The 23,535-nt window shown below is 37.9% G+C and overlaps 3 protein-coding genes across 3 annotated transcripts in view; 1 reads left to right on the top strand and 2 right to left on the bottom strand.

Annotated features, from left to right (window-relative positions):
* LOC123394119 (ral guanine nucleotide dissociation stimulator-like) overlaps positions 1-23,535 on the bottom strand; it is a 153,818-nt gene that overhangs the window by 82,999 nt on the left and 47,284 nt on the right. The window lies entirely within an intron of this gene.
* The window catches only part of LOC123394121 (ligand of Numb protein X 2-like), a gene marked incomplete at its 5' end in the record, with an annotated part of 105,917 nt that overhangs the window by 46,419 nt on the left and 35,963 nt on the right, over positions 1-23,535 (bottom strand).
* On the top strand, positions 5,992-8,492 carry LOC123394117 (mitochondrial import receptor subunit TOM20 homolog). Its single transcript, XM_045087797.1, has 2 exons — positions 5,992-6,005; positions 7,762-8,492. Exons 1-2 carry the CDS (start codon positions 5,992-5,994, stop codon positions 8,447-8,449), a joined length of 702 nt encoding a protein of 233 aa, XP_044943732.1. The 3' UTR covers positions 8,450-8,492.

Here is a 23,535-nt window from a genome sequence, read left to right as displayed (position 1 = left end):
GTTATTTATCCAAAGGATACAAAAATTTCTGATTTGAAGGGGCACATGCACCCCACGTTTATAGCAGTACTATCAATAATAGCCAAATTATGGAAAGAGCCCAGATGTCCATTAACAGATGAATGGATAAAGAAGATGTGGTATATGTACAATGGAATACTACTTGGTATCAGAATGAATGAAATCTTGCCACTTGCAATGATATGGATGGGACTAGAGGGCATTATGTGAAATAAGTCAGTCAGAGAAGGACCAATACTCTGTGATTTCACTCATATGTGCAATTTCAGAAAAACTGTTAAACAAAGAGGAAGGGAAGGAAAAATAAAATAAGATAAAAAGCAGAGAGGGAGGCAAACCACAAGAGACTCTTTAATGTAGACAAGAAGCTGACAGTTGCTGAAGGGGAGGTGGGTGGGAAAATGGGCTCGATGGGTGATGGACATTATGGAGGACACTGGTTTGAATGTGAACTCGGTGTTGTATGCAGCTGACGAATAACTGGATTCTGTTCTTGAAAGCAGAGCCACACTCTATGTTACCTAACTTGAAATTTAAGAGAAGAAAGAAAGGGGGGAAGGGAGGGGCGGACGGACGACGACGAGGAGGAAGGAAGGATGGAGGAAAGAAAGAAGCAAAGGAACAAAGGATATAAAGGAGTGCCCCAGAAAAACAAGTAAATGGTTCAGAAACTTGCAAATGTGTTTAACTAATTCCAAAGACATGCCCATCACAGTTACATGTACCATTTTTCAACCATTAGTAGATTAGTAGAGATTAAAGATTTGGAAAAGACCCACCTAATTCATGTTTTTGGGTTAAAGTCACAATACAAATGCATACCCACATGCCATATAAATACTTAAGGCTATAAATGAAGCAAACTCGAAAAGAAAATGCATTCCTTTCTCTCACTTTAAAAAAGAAAGAGGTCTCTGAGCAATACAACTGGTGCTCCGGGAAAAGGTTTCAGCTAGTATAAGAAGCATTATCATACTCACAAACAATGTGCACGGGAAAAAGAAAAATTTAAAAAGCTATAGAAATTGGGAAACATCAATCTTTAAGGTTTGGGCAAAGGAAGAAGAATAAGCAAAAGGGGAGCCTGGGTGACTCAGTGGGTTAAAGCTCAGGTCATGATCCCAATGGGTTAAAGCCTCTGCCTTCGGCTCAGGTCATGATCCCAGGGTCATGGGATCGAGCCCCGCATTGGGCTCTCTGCTCAGCGGAGAGCCTGATTTCCTTCCTCTCTCCCTGCCTGCCTCTCTGCCTACTTGTGATCTCTGTCTGTCAAACAAATAAATAAATAAATAACCTGGGGGGGAAAAAAAGGCTAAGAACAATGCCAGAAAAGGAGAAAGGAGAGAATTTGAAGAGGTTCAGTAGTATCCAGTGTAAGACAAACTATAATAAAGGACTGACTTTAGTCAATGCAGTTTTAGAGGATCACAAAGTAACAATGACGAATAACCACCACTTATTGAACAATCACTTATAGGTATATTCAAGGGGGTGATTCAAATGTACTATCGCTAATCTTCCCAACCACATTACCAAGTACCTCTCCTATTATCCAAATTTTATAGAAGAAAACTTAGGCTAAGTAAGATGAAGTGTCTCATATGTTACAGATGAACAAAAAGTGGAGGAGCTAAGGTTTGAGTCCTAGTAAAAATATACCTTATAAAATGTTTTGTTCATATGACACTCTTGATGTAAATTCCACATGCATAAATTTTTGAGGTACAAAAATCTTGCCACTTTAAATACCAACAGTCACATATTTTAAAGATCTTTAAAAGAATTGTTAAAAAACCTTATACTTGATCATTTATGAATGCCATTATGAATGTCAATTGCTGTATTTATGCCTTTGGGAACAGTTGAGTCGTTTAGATTTTTTTGCTTTTATGATGAAAGGCACTACGGTTTGTTTTTTTTTTTTTTTTTGAGAATCTGTGTCTTCATTTTATGATTTTATTTTTGCCTATGGGCTAGAACCATGCTAAGTGCTATACATATATCCTCTCAGGTAATCCTCACCATAACTTTATGATTTAAGTTCTAGTATAAGAAAAAAGAGGAGAGAGTAAATAACTTATCCAATGTCACATATTCAGTCCTAGCAGAGGTTTTAGGTCTCTGAGCCTCCAACTCCAAAGCTCTTAATCTTAATTCTGACTCAGCTGTTTTCCAGGGTGATATGCCAATGAGGTCCTTAGTCACTTTGCAGATAGACCAGATTTCCGGATAAGTATTGCCCTAAATGAACTCTGAGATATTCAACTTCCAAAAATTTGCTGTTAATTGGGGGAAAAAAAGTTAACCTTTTAGATATTTGGACAAATGCTAACAATTTAAGAAAAAAAAAAAAGGAAGCATCAGTATTTGTGAGTACTCTGTCATAATAGTTTAATAATTGCATTAATTTCCTATTTGTTACCAAATTACCATAAATTCATACTTTAAAACAATGCTTTTTATTACCTTGTTGTTGTATAGGGTCAAGTAACCTTGTATAGGTCTCACTGAGTTAAGGCTGGGGACAGCTGCATTCCTTTCTATGGGCTCTTTGGGGGAACCTTCCTTTTCCAGATTCTTGAGATGGCACATCTTCCTTGGCTTATGGTTCCTTTCCTCCATTTTTAAAGCCACAAGAGCAAAATGAGTCTTTATCACATGAAATATATTTCACCTTCTTTCCTGCACTCCTCTTGCTCTTTTAAGAACCCCTGTAATTGGGCGCCTGGTGGCTCAGTGGTTTAAAGCCTCTGCCTTTGGCTCAGGTCATGATCTCAGGGTCCTGGGATCGAGGCCCGCATCGGGCTCTCTGCTCAGCAGGGAGCCTGCTTCCCTCTCTCTCTATCTGCCTCTCTGCCTACTTGTGATTTCTGTCTGTCAAATAAATAAATAAAATCTTAAAGAACCCCTGTAATTACACTGGGCCCACCTGTATAATCTAGAATACTCTCCCTCTTAAGGTTAGCTGATTAGCAACTTTGACCCTATCTGTAACCTTAATTCGCCTTAGGCTGTGTAAGGTAACATACGCACAGGTTCTGCAGATCAGAACATAGGCACCTTTGGGGAACTCGTATTCTGAATACCACAGTAAATAAGAAAATTCTCACCTATAGCATAGTATGTTCCTACTATTGGAGAACAGGATGGAGAACATGTGTTCTCCATTTCTTTTTATTTTTTTTTTTTAACCAATAGAAGGAGAGGGAAAAAGATACTAGGCTGATTGGGAAATACGATTTGGATTATACTATTTGCAGAAATATTTAGGCTGAATTTTCAAAATTTATCTTGCAGATCTTAAAAGTAGTCTTCAGCTATCCTCAGTCTAGGCAATAAAACAGGGGCATATGCTGTGGTCCGGAAAGGTGCTTACTTTCTATAAAAGTGAAAGGATCTGTTCGTTAGTCTTCATTCATCCGTTCACCCCTTGCCCTTGCAAGTTACACTTTCACCCTTCCTAGCAATGTCCATGGCCTCTAATTTACATATATGACCAAAATTCAAGCTATCTGAATGTAACCCATCTTTGATATTAGTGATTCCTCATACATCTTAGTGAAGCCTGCGGGTTTTCAGAGCTTTTTCTATACTTTAGAAAAACTAATTATTCCAACTAATTTTTCCAGCCCTAGAATCACATGAAGGAAACGTTTTTTAAGCCACGAGTGGAAAAAGTATTATTAACATTTTCTTATCAAAGCTCACCTTCCTCGGGGCGCCTGGGTGGCTCAGTGGGTTAAAGCCTCTGCCTTCAGCTCAGGTCATGATCTCAGGGTCCTGGGATCGAGCCCCGCATTGGGCTCTCTGCTCAGCGGGGAGCCTACTTCCCCCTCTCTCTTTGCTTGCCTCTCTGCCTATTGGTGATTTCTTTCTGTCAAATAAATAAATAAAATTTTTTTTTTTAAAAAAAAAGCTCACCTTCCTCTCTTTCCCTAATATGTCCTCCAAAGTCTCAGAAAGTAACCTAATATTATTCCCACTTCCATTGTAATAAGTTGAACAGGGAAGACTTGCTAACCATAAATATTTAAAATAATAATTCAAAAATTGCTAAATAATTATTAAATAATAATTATATACTAACCTTTATTTTTTTAAACTTTATGTTTCTAGTACTCTTTTTTTTTTAAGATTTTATTTATTTATTTGACAGACATCACAAGTAGGCAGAGAGGCAGGCAGAGAAGAGAAGAAGCGAAGCAGGCTCCCCGCTGAGCAGAGAGCCAGATGCCCAGCTTGATCCCAGGACCCTGGGATCATGACCTGAGCCAAAGGCAGAGGCTTTAACCCACTGAGCCACCCAGGTGCCCCTAAACTAACCTTTATTACAATGCAACAAAAAAGAAACTGCAGAGGAATAAATTTAAAACAATAAGTTGTATCAATATAAAGAAAACACTGAAACTCTACTAAGAAAATAGAACATAAATGGAATAACATACCTTGCTGTTAGAATGAATATTGGAAGGATAACAACTCTCTTAAAATGAATACATTTTTACTTCACGGAAGTAGAGTTGTCCCCAGACCAGCAGCATCGACATCACCCTTTGAATTTTAGGATACCCACAAATTCCAAGCCTCAACTCAGACTCAGTGAATTAGAAACTCTGAAGGTGAGGCCCCACAAACTATGTTTTAGCAAGCTTTCCGCAAGATTCTGACTGATAGGTGCAAAAATCTGAGATTCCTGTTTTAATGTCATTTTTTTAAAAGATTTATTTATTTATTTATTTGACAGAGATCACAATTAGGCAGAGAAGAAGGCAGAGAGAGAGGAAGGGAAGCAGGCTCCCCGCTGAGCAGAGAGCCAGATGCTCAGCTTGATCCCAGGACCCTGGGATCATGACCTGAGCCAAAGGCAGAGGCTTTAAACCACTGAGCCACCCAGGCACCCGTTTTAATGTAATTTTAACAAAAGTAACAACGTAAATTTTTCCTCAACAGGGAAATAGAAATAGACAAGCTGATTCTAAAGGTCATATGGAAAAATACCCATTAAAATGTTGGCAAAGAAATCAATGGAAAAGAATAGAGAGTCCATAAATATTCTCTCTACATAAAGGAATTTAGTACCTAAGAAGAGTGGCGTTTTATTTATTTTTTTTAAAGATTTTATTTATTTACTTGACAGACAGAGACCACAAGTAAGCAGAGAGGCAGGCAGAGAGAGAGGAGGAAGCAGGCTCCCTGCTGAGCAGAGAACCGGATGTGGGGCTCGATCCCAGGATGCTGGGATCATGACCCGAGCGGAAGGCAGAGGCTTTAACCCACTGAGCCACCCATGCGCCCCAAGAGTGGCGTTTTAAATCAGAGAGGAATGATGCAGAGACAACTGGTTAGCCCTCACAAACAATAAGCCACCCAAACGAAATGGAACAATAAGTTCCTGGAAGAAATAAGAGATGAATTTTTATGAACTGAGAAGAAACAAATGCCCTTCTAAGCAAGACATACAGGTAGGAAGAAGACTGGGAAATCTGACTGACTGCTTAAAAAAAAAAATTAACAAAGAAAAAAGTACTGTAAACCACACCATGTGACCAATAATCAGCTAGAGAAAAGAATATTTGTAATATGTAAAACAGACCAAAAGTCCAACGACTCTAACTCACAAAGAGCATTACAAATTAAAACTCAATAAAAAAATGAGAGAAGGATATGAAAAGAGGTGCTGTGTGTGAAGCGAAGAAGACTCACAAACATATGAATATATGAAATATATGAGAAGGTATTATAAGAGAAGAGAAGTAAAACAATAAGGAGAAATTTTCGTCTTTGAAATTGGCAAAACATACTTGATAATCCAATGTGGCAATGAGGAGAAACAGCATTCTCCTTTACCACAAACAGAAGTATAAACTGATGAAACATCATTGGAGGCAATTTTCCAACATCCATCAATATCTGAAAACAAACACACCTTACATTTCATAGTTAGGAACTTATCGTTCAGTAATAGCACACATGGTCAAAGAGATGTAAATGCCATGGTGTTCATCCCATCATTGTTTGAAATAACAAAATAGTAGACCAAACCAAGTGTCTGTTACTAGAAAATGTGTAAATAATGCCCTATTCATCTTACAATACCAAACAACCACAACAACAAACTGAAATAGCTCTATGTAGCAACATCTAAGGTAAATTACCAAGTTTAAAAAAATGGTGAATAATAGAGAGTACAGTATATTTCTATATGTATAAAAGGAAATACAGATCTTTTGTCTCTCTATATACATGCTTCTCTAGGCATGTATTTATGAAAGACACACAGTAGCTGTTAACACTAGTTAATATTCTGGGAGTACCTGGGTGGCTCAGTCGTTAAGCATCTGCCTTCGGCTTAGGTCATGATACCGGGGGCCTGGGATCAAACTCTGCAATGGGCTCCCTGCTCAGCAGGAAGCCTGCTTCTCTGCTTCTCTCTCTCTCTCTCTCTCTCGTTCCCCCTGCTTGTGTTAACTCTCTTGCTGTCTCTCTCTAATAAATAAATACACAATCTTTAAAAAAATATTCTGTTTGGGATCCAGGGTCGAGGTGTTTAGGGTAGAAACCTTATTTACAACACTTTTTTGTTCTATTTCTACTATTTGAATTGCTTTTTATTTTTTTTTTTTTTTAAATTTCACTATAGTGGATACACATTACATTAGTTTCAGGTGAAAATAGTATAGTAATTCAACAACTGTATACATTATGCTTTCCATACCACAAGTATAGCTGCTATCTGTCCCCATACATTGCTATTACAATATCATTGATTATATTCCCGACACTGTACCTTTTATTCCCATGACTTACTCACTCCATAACCGGAAGCCTGTATTTCGCTCGCTCCTTCGCGGTTTGTTCATCCCGCCCCACCCCCAGCCCTTCCCTTCTGGCCACCATCAGTTTGTTTTCTGTATTTATAGGTCTGATTCTGCTTTTTGTTTGTTTATTCATTTTGTTGTTTAAATTCTACATATAAGTGGAATCATATGGTAGTTGTCTTTTAAAAAGTAGAGCTTAATGTTTGGAATGGTGGAGTAAAAGCAATAGCAACAATGGCAAAACTCTCAAAATCATCTTTTTCCAAACTCTGCAAATTGACTTCAGTTAGTTATCTCATTTTTCTCTTAATCCCATTCCCCTATCAGGTTCTGGAGTAGCAATGAAAACAAAGAGCCTCACCACTCTGGTAGCTGGATAAACTCGCAGCCTATCAATACATATAGGATTAGGGTAGGTTTAGAATTCCCTGAAATGTCCATACCTAAAGAACTGTCAATATTTGCCTATCTAGCATCTCACCAAACGATTCCATTTTCAAGGCATTTTATTTCATGACTCAAGAGCTGCCTCTGTGCAAACAGTGTTACTTTGGAGCGCTTACGAAAGAAAATCAGTGGCAATTAGTTAGCACTGAAGCTGTTGGAGGGAACTTTAACGCTTGGGGCTGATGAGAGGCTGATCAAACAAACACAAATTAAAGGGAAAATTGAAGAATTAAGATGTCCACATGGAACCCTGAAAAACTTCAACATATTCCTGGGATTCTAGAGGCTCATGTACATGCAAAGAGCTTAGTGCATGACCATGAAAGACTTGAGAAGGCTCTGAGCTCTCATTTCTGGCTGACTTTGAGACTCTGTGCAAGCAGAAAGTGAAGGCTAAGGCCAAGGCAGGGTTGTGAACTGCCCGGTGGAGCACTGAGGGAACGCCCCGACAAATATACCAAGCCCCTCCGCAAAGGTTGAGAGACTTCTTAGTTCAACCTCCCGTCAATCACTGGCTGACTGCTAAGGCACCAGAACAGAGACTTCAGTGCCCACACAACAAAGAACGGACTTTACAGAACCATCACTTAAAACACAGAGAGCAGCTTTCCGCGTCTCCCGCGGCGAGCGGCCGGTCGCAGCGGCGTGGTCGCGGCTTCCCGGCCCACAGCTTCTTCGCCGGCCCCGCCGCCGCCGCGCTCGCTCCTGCCTCTGGGCCGTGGGAAGGTGGTGGCCGGAACCGCGCCGGCGCCGCCGGCGTCTGCGGGGCTCTCTGCAGCGGGTACTGCATCTGCTTCGGCCGCAAGAGGCCGAGTGACCCCAACTTCGAGAACAGGCTTCGAGAACGAAGAAAGAAACAAAAGCTTGCCAAGGAGAGAGCCGGACTTTGCAAGTTACCTGACCTTAAAGATGCCGAAGCTGTTCAGAGATTCTTCCTTGAAGAAATACAACTTGGGGAAGAGTTGCTAGCCCAAGGCGAATATGAGAAAGGTGTAGACCATCTGACAAATGCAGTTGCTGTGTGTGGACAGCCACAGCAGTGGCTGCAAGTGTTACAGCAGACTCTCCCACCACCAGTGTTCCAGATGCTTCTGACCAAGCTTCCAACAATTAGTCAGAGAATTGTAAGTGCTCAGAGCTTGGCTGAAGATGATGTGGAATGAGAACATGTCAACATAATCTCAATTAAAAATATTTTTAAAATCTGAAGTTGGAAGATGAGCAGCTCTGGGGGGAAAAGGGCAAATAGGCTTGTTACGGACTGTCCTACACTGAAATCTACCAAACTTAATTTTTACTTTGTGTAGATCCATTCGCCTGTTTTTTTATTTTTTTTCCCAGTGAAAAGTGTATTTTGATACACTATGCTGTCCATTTTATAAATATACTGATTTACCAAAATATCATGGATTTTATTCCTAAAACGTGCAATTAAAGTGTACATATAACATCACATTACTTAGGTTAAAAAATACTCAGTGCTTAGTTTTGAAAGATAGGCCGAAAAAGTAGAGGAGAAAGCTGAAGAATGCACGTTCTTTTTAAGCTCGTACATTTGCTCTCCATTAAAGAATTGGATGGAGTCTATCAAAACTGAGCATTAAAATCTTTGAGAGATTATTTTTTTCCTTTTAATCTCTTAAATATGATGTGAGAAGTGCTGCTGTGCTGTATTAATTCACCTCCTCCCCGTGTATTTGTCATTTTAATCGGTGGGCTTAATGTGTTCTGGATATTTATCGTATTTTAGATGTATGTAGTAAATAGCCACCGGGAATTAAATCTATGTACATCCTTTTTCTAGCCATGTGAGCCTCACTAATTACTGTCTACCCTCTTTCCTCACTTAAAAAATGAGGGAATTGGTCTGCTAATTCAGAGAAGTGTCCCTTTCAGCTTTTAATTCATTTGTTTCTGTTAAGCACCACCATCTCCTGAGGGATATATTTGTTTGGACAACCAGGCCTTGCATTTTTTATACTCTGAAGTTTGCATGCTTGCCTGACTTAGTATTTCTGAACTGATTCTCCCACCCCCCCCCCCCCTTTTTTTTTTAAGATCTAACTTGTGTTGGTTTTCACTGAAATCATGCTGTTCTGTCATTACTCTTGTAAATCTGAAACTTAACCTTTAGGGTAACTGGGATGATAAACTTGTAAAATGTTTGTTCCCCTTTGCTTGTATCTTCAGTGTATCTCCTTAATCCTCCTTCAATCTCATTCATTTATCTTGTTATGATGAGAATAAGGTATAACCTTATGGCTGAAGACTTGGAAAGAATGAAGGTGTTCTCGAAATAGTGACATGTTATCTGCAGTCACAGGTTGAACATTAGGTCTGAAAATAAAGATCCTTGGTACTTAAAAAAAAAAAAAAAACACATATCATAAATATCCAGTTTCTACAACAACAACAAAAAGAGATTATAATCAAACAAAAAAGCATAGCCTATAAACAGGAAAAATAGCAGTTAACAGAAACTGTCCCTGAGGAAACCCAAAAGTTGGATTTATTAGCCAAAGATTTTAAATCACCTATAATAAATAAGTTGAAAGAACTGAAAAAGAAATCATGTCTAAGAACTATGGGAAAGTATGCAAATGATGTCTCATCAAATAGAGAATAACAATAAAGAGATATAAATTATTATTCCTTTTATTTATAAAAGATTTTATTTTTAAGTAATGGTCTACACCCAGTATGGGGCTCAAACTCTAGAGTCACACGCTGTACTGACTGAGCTAGCCAGGCACCCTTATTATTTGAAATCGAAGAGAAATTCTGATGTTGAAAAGTATAACTAAAATGAAAAACTTCTCTAGTCTGAATAATATATTTATTATTTATATAATATAAATGTAAATATAATAATATATTTATTATTTACAGAAGAAAGAATCAGTTAACTTGAAGACAATGAACTGAATGCAGGTCAATTGAAACTATCCAGCATGAGAAGGAAACAGCAAAAGGAATGAGGAGAAATTAACAGAGCCTCAGACACCTGAGGGACACCATCCACCATCCCCAACATGTAAAATGGGAGTCCCGGAAAAAGAGAGAAGGACGGAGTGGCTGGGAAAGGTGGGAGAAAGAGAGAGAGAGAGGAGAGAGAGGAAGGAGCAGATGGAATATCTTAAGAAATCATGACTAGAAACTCTCCAGATACAACAACAACAAAAAGAATTAGTCTTAGAATTCAAGAAGCTCAGTAAACTCGAGTACAATAAATCAACAAGATCTACGCTCAAACATTTCATAGTCAAAATGTCAAAAGAAAAGGACAAGAGACAATCTTGAAAACTGCAATGGAAAACGTGATCCTCAATAAAAGTAAAGACTGACTTCTCACTAGAAAGCATAGAGGCCAAATGGCACTGAGATGACATTATCCCAGGTGCTGAAAGAAAACAAAGAAAGAAGCAAAAAACAACTATTAACAAAGAATCTTACATCTGCAAAACCATTTTTAAAAATGAAAGAGAAATCAAGATATTTCTAAAAAACAAAACTAAGAGAAGATGTTGCTAGTAGTTGTGTCCAAGAAGTGAGGAGAGTATTTCAGTCTAACACTAGACATACCTTTGTTTTACATAGGGAAACAAAAAGCACCAGTATTTACTATAAAAGTATATAGGTAAATATAAAAGTATAAATAGATATTTTCATTGCAATTCTCTTCTTCTCCTATATGATTTAAAACACAGCTATACAATTTTAAAACTGTGTTGATGAGTTTTACAATGTAATGTATAAAAATGTAATGTATATGATAGTAATTGCACAAAGTAAAGGAAGTGAATGGAACTATACTGGAGCAAAGTTTCTGCAATGAAATTAAATTGGTATTAATCTAAACTAGATTATTTTATGTAAACATGCTAATAATAATCACCAGGACAACCATTAAGAAAACAATTCTAAAGCATACAGTAAAAGAAACGAAGAAATTAAAATGGTATACTAAAAAAAAATCTATCAAATACAGAGGAAGGCAATAATGAAGGAATGGGAACAATGGGTGAAGACATAAGAAACACAGCAACCAGGAAAATGGCAGGTGTAATTCTTAATTTTACAGTAATTACATTATATGTAAATGTAATAAACAATCTAAAATGGATTAAAAAACATGATACTATACTCTCACTCTCTGTAAAATATATACTTGAGATTCAAGACAGAGATTGGTTAAAAAGGAAAACTATAAAACGATTATGCCATACAAACAATAATCAAAAGATTATTTTAATAATCTTGAGATTCAAGAATACTTGAGATTCAAGACAGAGATTGGTTAAAAAGGAAAACTATAAAACGATTATGCCATACAAACAATAATCAAAAGAAAGTTGGAGTGTGTGTACTAGTATCAGAATAAACTTTAAGACAAAAATTTTCCCTAGAGACGAAGAACACTTTACAATAATAAAAGGATCAACCTATCAGAAAGTAATAACTATTATAAATATATGCATCTAACAAAAAAAGCCCTGATAAACCTGAAGGAAGAATTTACAGAACAGAAGGGAAAAATACACAATTAAACAATAATAACTGGAGACTTCAGTATCCCATTTTCAGTAACTAGCCAGAAAGTCAACAGGGAAATAGAAGACTGAAATAGTACTAAGAATCAACTAGAGGTAAGAGATTTATAGAATACTCTACCCAACATCAGAAGAATATCTTTCTTCTCAGATGTGCAGGGAATGGAAATGCACAGACGTGAGGAAGTTAAATGGCACACTTCTAAATAATCAACAAACAAGATATCCCAAGAGAAATCAGAAAATATTTTAATGAATAAAAACATAAACAAAATATACCCAAACTGATGGGACTTAATTAAAGTAGTGCTTAGAGGGAAACTTACAGCTATAAATGCCCATATTAAAAAAAGAAAATCTCAAGTCAAATCAGGAACAAAGGAGGAATAACACTACCAACCACATAGAAATAAAAAGGATTATAAGGGCATACTAACAATAATTACACTTCAAGAAATTAGAAAACCTAGATAAGACGCATATTTATTAAAGTGTTTTTGCTGTTGTTTTAAATGTTTGTGTATCTTAAGTTCTGCAAAGTGTCAAATCAACACACAATTAACTCCTGCCTTCATAGAAGTTGAGATATTGTATTTTTTAAATTGATTTTATTTTATTTTTTAAAATGTAACAAAAAAGTTTTTATTCTTTGATATATAAAACCAAGAAAACTTTAATGTGTAATACATCATAGTTTTTTTTTTTTTTTATTTAAGAAGAAAAAGGCAGAAGTGAAGATATGGGTACAAAAATACACTCAAGCAGCTGTTCCAGGAAACTCAGAACTCCTAAAATTATGAACAACAGAATACAAGTCTCAGAGGAGGCTTCTTTTTTTTTTTTCTTTCTTTAAAAAATTATTCACATTTGCTTAGCTCAAACATGGTAAGAAACGTAATTTCCTTCTTGGTAACAGATCCCAGTACTCAACAAGATATTCAATAACCAGCAATAACTTAGTAAAAGAACATTTCATTGTGATAGTAAGTAGCATTAGGTTTTTGGTTCTATAATACTTACTGTAGTAAAAAAAAAAAAAAAAAAAAAAAAAAAAAAAAAAAAAAAAACCAAAAGAACAAAACAACCAAAACCACAAAAACACTTCTGACTGCTTGGGTGCCAGAAAAGATGCTCCTACGTTCACTGGCGCCCATCAATCTGGGTGTATCTGAGCTCTTGCCCCAGACCACAAAGAGAGAGCACCTTTGGTCTTTCCTGTGTTTAGGAACAAAAGCGCACAAATAGCAAAATCAAATATAGGCGTGGCAGACCAAAATTACTCAATAAAAAGTATTTCTGCCCAATAAATAGTTTCCAAAAGAAAAATAATTGGCTTTTACACTTAATGGATTCAGCAAAAATGAAGATGGTGAGATTGTGTTTTCCAGTTGGTGGCCTGAGCGTCCCGAGGCAGGACAGTTGCCACTGAGCAGCAGGTGGTGCCGGACCACAGGAGGAGCCCCTGTGTCTCCACCCGGAGGCTCCTAGAAAAACACGTTATTTGTAGGAAAGCTTTCTTGGGCCCGAGCCGGGTTCTCCAAGTGAAGGTGTCCTGTTTCTTCCTGGACATCGGACTCAAACAAACCAGAGTTCGTATAAAACTGGATCAAATGAGGAAACCTTTACAATGACTCAATTTATAAATATTGCTGAAGATCAAAGCGAAGTGACAATGAATTTAATCTGCGTAAAAATCAGGTTCTAAGCGGCTTGTTATTTTTAAAACAGAGACAACAGAGACTGTACATCCAGATGACCGCGAGCTGCCCGGGCCCCTGGAGGCGCGGGGGGGGGGGGGGGGGGGGGGGCGCGTCCGTCCTGCCCGCGGCCAGCACCTCCCAACGGCCTCGGGCTCCGTCGGGGCGCAGGGAAAGGCCACACGAGCGTTTTCGTCCTGCGGCGCTGGCGCGGCGCCGAGGCTGGACACCGGCCGCCTGCGGCCACCCACACGCACCGGCCTGCTCCGGGCCCCCAGGGCTGACCTCCGGGCTGTGTCTGCAGAGTCACACGGAAACCGAGGATTTACTCTTCTTTTAAGAAGGTCATTTTAAAGCTTCATTTATGAAAGTCGCTCGACAGCTTCCGCTGAAATCCCTCCTGCGCGCGGCCAGGGGAGCCGGTTCCCGCCTCTGGCCTCCCGTGGTCTGCGGAGAAACCGCAGGAATGATTTTATTTTTATCAAGGTAATACATGTATATAGTTTATTAAGTAAAATTATATTAAGTCTTATAGTGAAAATTACATCCTTCGGGTACACCCCTCTATACTGTCTCATATATATATGTATACGTATATATACATATATAAACACATATATATGTAATATACACATATACACGTGTATATGTGTATATATATATATATATATATATAAATGTAAGTATTACATTGGTTTCAGGTGTAAAATATAATGATTTAACAATTCTATACATGACTCAGTGTTCATCATGATTAAGTATACTCTTAAACCCCCTTATGTATTTTATCTGCCCCCCTCACCTACCACTCCTCTAGCAAACACCCATTTGTTCTCTGTACTTAAAGAGTCTGTGTTTCTTTTTCTTTGTTTTAATTCTTAAATTCCACGTAGGAGGAAAATCATATGGTATGTCTTTTTCTCACTTATTCCATTTAGCAATATAACCTCTATATCCATCCATGTTGTCACAAATGGCAAGAACTCATTCTTTTTATGGTTGAGCAATATTCCATTTATATATATGTGTATATATATAATATATGTATATTGTATATATTATATATATTATACATAATTTAAATATATATATACACTTAAATGTAAGTATATATATATATCACATCTTCTTTAGATATATCGATTTATCTAATTTACCTAATCTATTTCTATATATCTATATATAAAGAATATATATTCTATCTATATATCAATCAAATCTTCTTTATCCAGTCATTTATGGACACTTGGGTTGCTTCCATATTTTGGCTATTGTAAATAATGCTGCAGTAAACATAGGAGTGCATCTGCCTTTTCGAATTAGTGTTTTATTTTCTTTGGGTTAATACCCAGTAGTTGAATCACTGGGTCATATGGTATTTCTATTTTTAATTTTTTGTAAAACCTTCATGCTGTTTTCTACAGTTGTTGCGTCAATTTGCATTCCCACCAACAATGTGCCAGAGCTTCTTTTTTAAATTTCTATTTTTAATTTTTTGAGAAAGGTTTATACTATTTTCCACAGTGGTTGTACCAATTTGCATTCCTACCAACAGTGCACACGGGTTCCTTTTTCTCCACAGCCTCTCCAACTGTTGTTATTTCTTGTCTTTTTGATTTTGCCATTCTGACAGGTGTGAAATGATATCTCACTGTGGTTTTCATTTGCGTTTCATTGTATAATGATGTTGAGCATCTTTTCATGTATCTGGTGGCCATGAGTATGTCTTCTTTGGAAAAATGTCTATTCAGGTCCTGTGTCCTTTTTAAAATCAGATTATCTGTTTGTTCTTTTTTTTGGGGGGGTACTGACTTGTATAAATGCTTTATATATTTTGGATATTAATCCCTATTGGATATATCATTTGCAAATACCTTCTCCTACTTAGTAGGTTGCCTTTTTGTTTTGGTGATGGTTTCCTCTGCTGCACAAAAGCTTTTTATTTTGGTGTAGTCCCAACAGTTGATTTTTGCTTTTGTTGCCCTTGCCTCGGGAGACATATCTAGGAAAACGCTGTGATGGCAGATGTCAAAGAAATGACTGCTTATGTCTTCTTCTATGAGTTTTGTTTTTTCAGGTCTCCCACTTAGGTCTTTAGTCCATTTTCATTTATTATTGTGTATGTACAGTATAAGAAAGTGGTCCAATTTCATTCTTTTGCATGTAGCTGTCCAGTTTTCCAAGCAAAATTTGTTGAAGACTGTCTTTTCTCCCATTGTATACTCTTACCTCCTTTGCCACAGATTAATATTAGTGTGGGTCTAGATGATATCCTTATACTTTATTTCTTCATTTATCAATTTAAAACAAAATTGGTTAACTCCCAATCATATGAAGACTTCACTTTTCTATATTCTTATCCCACATTTCTACCCATCTCTGATATCAAAATAATGTTATAATGTGGGACTCTATAAATCACCAATATAAATATAAATAGCTAATGACTACATTATTATGAGTTGCAAATATTTTAAGCAAAGAGGTGAACTAGGACCATGCCTATTATTTCTCCTGGAGTTCATAGCTACTAATTTTTTTACCCTCTAGTTTTCTATGTACTTAATACAATTATTATATACTCTTCCAAATCACTGCTACATGCAATTAATATTTTTTCTGTGTATGCTCAACATGTTATGTTTCTTTGTTTCCTGGAGAGCTCCTTCCCAAGGTTCTCATTTTGAGAGTACAATATGGAACTGACTGACCTCATGGCTTGTTGAATAGCAGCCATGCTGACACTTTTTTATCCCTCTCCTGAGTCATCTATATCTTTCTCTTTCTTATTTAATCATCTGGACAAATCACATCCTTTAAAAATTTCATAGGCCACAGTCCATGGAAAGTATTTTTTAGGGAAAGGAGGGACCACTCTTTCTTTTGTACCATCACACTTGATTTGGCTGAGTACAGAATTAACTAGTGAAACTGTTCCCCTTACAATTTTGAAGAAATTGTTTCAGAATGTATTTGTGGAGAAGTCCAGTGCCATTCTACTTTTTGGATGTGAACTATTCCCATTCCTTGCATTTGGGAAGCTCTTACAACCTCTTGTTTATCCTTGATATGCTGCAATTTGGGACTTTTTCTTTGGTAAGAGTATTTTTCATTTATCGTGCTGGATATTCAGTGGGCTTTTTCAATGTGGAGACTCATTTCCATCAGTTCTGAGAAAAAATAAACTTATTAGTTCTTTAATAATTTCTTGCTCACTATACTTTTTCTATTCTTCCTTTATTGGAGTCTTACTTGCAATATGATGGGCCTCCTGGTTAAGCCTTGAATCTCAAGTTTTTTTTCTGCCTTCGTTTTTTGTGTGTTTTTTTTTTTCCCCAGGTTTTTTATTTAAATTAGGTGGTTAACAGATAGGGTAATACTCGTTTCAGGAGTAGAATTTAGTGATTCATCACTTACATATAATACATGATGCCAATTACAAGTACCTTCCTTAATATCCATCATCAAATTTGCCCATCCCCCACCCACCCACTTCCCTCTGGCAACCCTCAGTTTGTTTTCTATAGTTAAGAGTCTTTTATGGTTTGCCTCTCCCCCACCTTTTTCTCTTCCTTCCCCTTCTGTTTCTCTTAACCTCTTTGCTTCCTGTTCTGTTTTCTAGGGGCTCTTCATAATTTTCTCTTCCAGTCTATTTGTGTTTATAATTAAATTTTATTTATATTTTTAATTTCAAAGTTCTGCTTTTTCTATTTTGAAAATTTTAAGTAGCCCCTTATTCTTATTTAAGGAACTCAATAGTTCCACTGATTCTTTGAAAATATAGTCTGTCTCTAACTTATATATGTTTCTTTTTCTTTTTCTTTTTGCTTTTGCTTTTAATCTTCTAGCTACCTTCATTGTCAGTTTCTTCTGGATCACAGAATACTGTTTGATTCCGATTATCATGTTTTTCATGTTGGAAACTTTCCTTAAATTAATGGACAATTGTTGGAGTGAACTATTGGACGATCACTCATATAAAGAATGAAGCACTGAAAGAAGTGTGTGGGTAGGTCCTGTCAATTGGTGACTTTCACTGCAAGTTAATCAGGTTAATAAGGTGAAGTGTCCTATTTGTAGAAGAATCTCCAAATGTTTGGATCTGAAAATCTTTTGCTCTGGGAATATTAAAGTGCTATCCAACAGTAAAGTATTATTTTCTTACTTTGTTTTATTACACAGGTTGAAATTCTACTTGGAGCAGACTTTCTAAAATCTATAGCAATCTCAAAGATATTTCATAAACATATTAATGTAATATGGCATTATAAAAATTACTTTAGAATTAATTCTGAATACAATCTCAAGTAATTTGTCAGTTTAAAATGTTTTAGCTAAAATGAAGTTCAAATAATTTAAGACATCTTCGCAGATTTTCACAATATGTTAGACATGTTCTATACATCCTTCTTACCTCTAAATGCGTTAGGAAAAAAAAAAAAAGGATGACACAGCATTGTAAAATTTAAGTTTTGGTTAATGTGACTTAGAGAAGTACAGAACTAGAAAAGATTTTGAGCTATCATTCCAAATAAACTCTTATTTTATAGAATAGGAAACAGCATTTGGATCCTTCCTTCAGGCAATTAACTAAAATAGAGAATCATGACTAGTTAACTATCTTTATATGAGATTCCAAATGTAAATAAACTTTAAAAAAAGTAGTTATATACTTAAAGTTATGCACAGTGCAACATTGTCTTACCAGCTTTGGTCTAAAACAATATAGGTACTTACAGAATTTAGTCAATACCAAAATTTTCTAGTGGTGTTGAGTGCTTTTGATTTAGTTTTGTAAAAAATAGAATCTTTTTCTAAAATTTTTAAAAAAGATTTTATTTATTTATTCGAGACACACACAGAGAGAGAGAACTCACACAAGAGGGTGGGGGAAGCAGAGGCAGAGGGAGAAACAGACTGCCCACCAAAGCAGGAAGTTTGACATGGGGCTCGATCTCAGGACCCCAAGATCATGACCTGAACCAAAGGCAGATGCTCACCTGACTGAGGTATCCAGGCGCCCCTCTTTTCTTAAAATTTGAAGCAAAAATTTATTCTTGTTATATACATGGAGAAATGAAATGTGCTTGGGATGATACTTAAAAACACAAGTCCAGTAGGATATGGTAAAAGAGCACTGAAATGGGAATAAAGGAATCTGGGTTCTAGTTCACTACGAGCATTTTCAATATGGGCAAATCACTTAACCTCTCTGGGCCTCAACTTCAAGTATAAAAGTGTTTGACTAGATAATCTCTCTTAGGGCCTATCACTGAAAAGTTTCTTTACTTCAATACAATCATTTTCACAGCAATAATATTATTTACTAATGGATAACCTGAGTGATGGACTTAGTTTTATAATTCTGATGTTTAAGTTCTGTCTAATTATTCATTCTGCCATCACCATTGAATAGGAACTTGAGCTTATAGGCTGGTTAGAAAAAACAGGGTGTGTTGGGGCCCAGCAAGCCAGTAAAGAGCAGGAACCAAAGTTCAGAGGTGAATATAGCCACACATGTCCAATGAGCATATCAAGAGACAAGGAGAGGAGAAGGGTGATAAGAGTATACTGGAGAAAAAAAGCCATCTTGTACCTTCTCACTAACTTGTCAGGTACCTGGTGCTTTACGGAACTTGATTTCTACTTTGTTATTTTAATTATTTTTTTTTAAGGCAGGGTCATTTCCTAGCCTATTATATTATCATAAGTGGAACTTATATATAGATTTTGGAAAAGAAATCAGTATAGAATAGCTGTTAAAAATACAGACTCTATAATCAGAGAAAGACAATTATCATATGATCTCTCTGATAAGAGGAATTTGAGAGTCAGGGCAGGGGGTCGTGGGATTAGGGAAGGAAAAAATGAAAAAAAAAAAAAAAAAGTGATGGGGACGGGAGGGAAACAAACCATAAGACACTCTTAATCTCACAAAACATACTAAGGGTTGCTGGGGGGTGGGGAGGTAGGGAGAGGGTGGTTGGGTTATGGACATTGGAGAGGGTATGTGCTATGGTGAGTGCTGTGAAGTGTGTAAGCCTGATGATTCACAGACCTGTACCCCTGAGGCAAATAATACATTATATGTTAATAAAAATAATTCTTAAAAAAAGAATACAGACTCTCGAGTCAGACTGTCTGGCTTTACATCGTGGATCTAGGCTTTAACTCTCTGTGATATTGGGCAAGATACTTAACTTCATTGTATTCCACTTTCTTCATCTTTAAACGGAGGAAAGGAACAGTATTTTCCTCATAACACAGGTGATGCATTTGCTACACTTTCCGTCTCCTGATAATCCCTTAGTAAGTGTTAGTTACTGTTATTACCTCTCCGTGAAAATTGGCAAAAGAAAAACAAGGAGACATGATAGGAGACAAGAGTGGGGGAGGACAGCCTGGGACGTGCGGGCAAACTGCGGACGAGCAGGAAATAGGGAAAGTGACAAACAAGGCGGGAGAAACAGTATACAAAGAAGCTTTATTAAGGGAGTCTTGATGGATGTTGTTTAGTATAATTCACCCTATTCTACTACCTTCTCAAGAGATCTTCAGTAAGGAGCTATATTAGTTTTCAATGTTTTGTTTGGTTTTTAAAGCAGGATTTGGGTTTCTTTGGGATGAGATACTCTACCAACACTGGTGTCTAGGTGGCTTGATCTTATTCTTATTTCACATATACCTACAGGAGTAAGTAATTTCACCACAAAGACTGCTGAGATTAATAAGCATTTGCTTTGGCAATCTGTCTGGAGCAGAGCAGGCATTCAAAACATGAAACAAAACAAAACCAAACCAAAAAGCAGACAAACCAAAACAAACCAACACCAAGACAAGTTGAATAAATATTAAAATAAAATAAATATAAATAAGTAAGTAAATAATCCAAATGAGATGCTGGCACATTTTTAATTAGAGAAGAAAACTTAGGTGGTAAGCCTTTGTCGCACATGGTCCTGGTGGAAACAAGGGCACCACCTGTGAAGTAAGTATTCCTGAGAGAGAGAGAGAGAGAGAGAGAGAGCAGGACAGAAGAGAGGCAGGGAGGGAGGGAGGGAGGGAGGGAGGAGAGAAAGCACGAGAGAGGAAAGAGAGAAAGAGAGAGACATGAGGGAAGGAAGGAAGGAAGAAAAAAGGGAGGAAAGAAGGAAGGGGGGAAGGAAAGAAAAGGGAAGGGAAGAGAAGGGAAGGGAAAGAGAAAATCAAGCCCAGCCAAGCTTCTAGATCTAACTACTAGTGTAGAGGAAACACAGGACTCCGGAGGAAAAAATGTCAACTGACACCCAGGGTGAACTAAAGGTGGGCACTAGGGCTCTGGGTGTGGAAGATCAGACTTATTTAATGTGAGGATGTCTAGGATGCTATTGAGCTAAGGGAAGTGATCAAACTCTCCTCCTCTGGAAGCTCTAGCTCAAACTGCTTTTCTTGTAGAAAATCGTTCCAAACTAATCCAACCCAGAACAATCACTCCCTCTCCCAGGTTCCACCTGTTCCTGCTATCTGTTTCAGCCTGTCTGATCCTAAGTCACCTGCTAGATTATTTAAGAATAGCTTACATTTTCACATCTTCTCCCCCAAAAGCCAGGATAGGGTTTGATGGGGATGCCGAGCCCTGATTCTCCCGATATGTCTGTCTTCACCAGCACATACCCACCCATACTGTAAGTGCTTGGACAGCAGGGGCCAAGGCTAAGACCCTTTGTGTTCCCAGTGCCCTGCACAGGGTCTGGTCCATAAATGCTTGAAAAATGAACAAGGGCTTTCCTCCTATCCCTACTGTACAGTCCAGAATATAGGGCAAGGCATGGGGGAGCTTCTTGTAGAATGAATCAAAGTTACCTGGAATCGGGACATTTGAGTGATAAAGTCTCTCTTTCTCTGTCTGTCTCCCTCTCTCTCTCTATCTGAATCTCTCTTTCTCTTTTGCCTACATGCACATGCATTTTCTTTCTCACCATTGGAACCCAGACACCACGCTGGCAAGAATCCCAGGATTAGAGTAAGGAGTAGAGGAAAGCCATGTCCACTATCCCCTGTCCAAATCCATGACCCATAGAATTTGTGAGCATTATAAATTTTTTTTTATGACATTGCATTCTGGCAAGATAGGATACAGAGTCACACTAAATGGAACATTCTCTTTGCTCCTGATCCTTCTCTACATCTCATCTAAACAAGGAAGTAATACCTTAGGTAGGATTGTCAAATTAAATGCGATGTCCCATTAAATCTGAATTTCAGAAAAATAATAAGTGATTCTTTTGGCACAAGTATGTCCCCAGTATTTCATGTAACATATCCTTTAAAAATATTTATTGTAGGTGCCTCCTTAGCACAGTAGGCAGTGCATCAGTCTCATAAAACTATTTGTTTATCTGAAGTTCAAATTCAGTTGGCACTCCTTTATTTTTATTTGCTAATTCGAGGAACACTTACCTTGAGTCTCCACCCTGGACCTTTTCTCTACCCACACACACTACTTAGGGGAGTCAACACAGTCCAAGCTTTATCCTGACAACTCTGAAATTTTTATCTCCAGTTCAGAAATCTCTACCAATCTCCACACCAAAAGAGTGGACTACTACCTACATGATAACTCCACTTTTACAGCTGAGAGTCATCTCAGACCCAATCAGAATTGTTGATTTGCAACCCCTACCCACCCCCCCCAGCTGTTGCTCCTCACCCTTCCCCATCTCGGTGAATGGCACTGACATCGACCCAGTTGCTCAAGCCCCCAAGGAGAGCGTCAGCCTTGATTCCTTCCCCATCCCGTACTCTGTGTCCAGTCAATCAAGAAGTCCCTTTGGCTCAACCGCCAAAACATATTTCCAGCCCATCGCTGCCTCCTGGTGTCCCCTACAACCCCTCTGGATCAAGGCACTCTCTCCTCTCACTTGAACAACTGTACTGGCCACCAAATGGCTTTCCTGCTTCCCCTCTTGCTTCTCTATAACCCTCTCTACTGCATTCTCCCCGCAGTAGCTGGAAGGATCTTTTTAAAGATACATCATGGAACTCGTCTGCTACAAATGCTCCGATGTTTCCTCACTGCACTAAAAATAAAATGCAAATATTCTTCAAGATCCTTCATGATCTATTTCCTGTACCATCTGTCAAAGGACACCCACCTTTCTGTTTTACAAACATCATAAGGTCCTACGGGACCTTAGGATGTTCTGCCTGAAGTACGGCACCCAGGTGGCTCATTCTTACCATTTCCGCCTCAAATCTCACATCACTTCTTCCATTTAGTCCTCCCTTAGCTGGCCCCCACCCCCCCCACCCTCGTGTCTCCCAAGGCCATCAGCCTGGGGTATTTCCACCTCCAGGCAAAACCCAGTGCATCTGCTTTGGTTTTAGTTTGGGCCTGTGCACTGGTTTCTGTCCTCTTGCATTTGATGTTTTTTTTAAAAACAGCAGAGAAAAACAGATTTTGTTAATTTCCTAATTCAATTTAAGAGTTCTGTCCATTCATATATCATTTGACTTATGGTTTAACTACCCCACATTTGTTGTGATGGCTTATATAGGTAGACTTATTTCTACCGTATGATTTTTACTTTTCTATAGATCATGCTTTTTTTTTTTTTTTTTTTTTTTTTTTCAGAGAGAGTGAGCGGAGGAAGGCAGAGGCAGAGGGAGAAGCAGGCTTCCTGCTGAGCAAGGAGCCCGATGTGGGACTCAATCCCAGGATGCTGGGATCATGACCTCAGCCAAAGGCAGCTGCTTAACCAACTGAGCCACCCAGGCGTCCCTGATCATGCATTTTTTTTTTTAAATGATTTTATTTATTTTTATTTGACAGAGAGAGATCACAAGTAGGCAGAGAGGCAGGCAGAAAGGGAGAAGGAAGCTGGCTTCCCACCGAGCAGAGAGCCCGATGTGTGGGGCTCGATCCCAGGACCCTGAGACCATGACCTGAGCCGAAGACAGAGGCTCAACCCTATGAGCCACCCAGGTGTCCCGATCATGCATTTTTAAGATTATTTATTTATT

Source organism: Mustela putorius, unplaced genomic scaffold (assembly GCF_011764305.1).
Source record: "Mustela putorius furo isolate JIRA1106 unplaced genomic scaffold, ASM1176430v1.1 tig00001501_pilon_pilon_pilon, whole genome shotgun sequence".
Taxonomy (NCBI): domain Eukaryota; kingdom Metazoa; phylum Chordata; class Mammalia; order Carnivora; family Mustelidae; genus Mustela; species Mustela putorius.
Note: the sequence above shows the minus strand (reverse complement) of the source record. Positions and strands in the feature narration are given on the sequence as shown.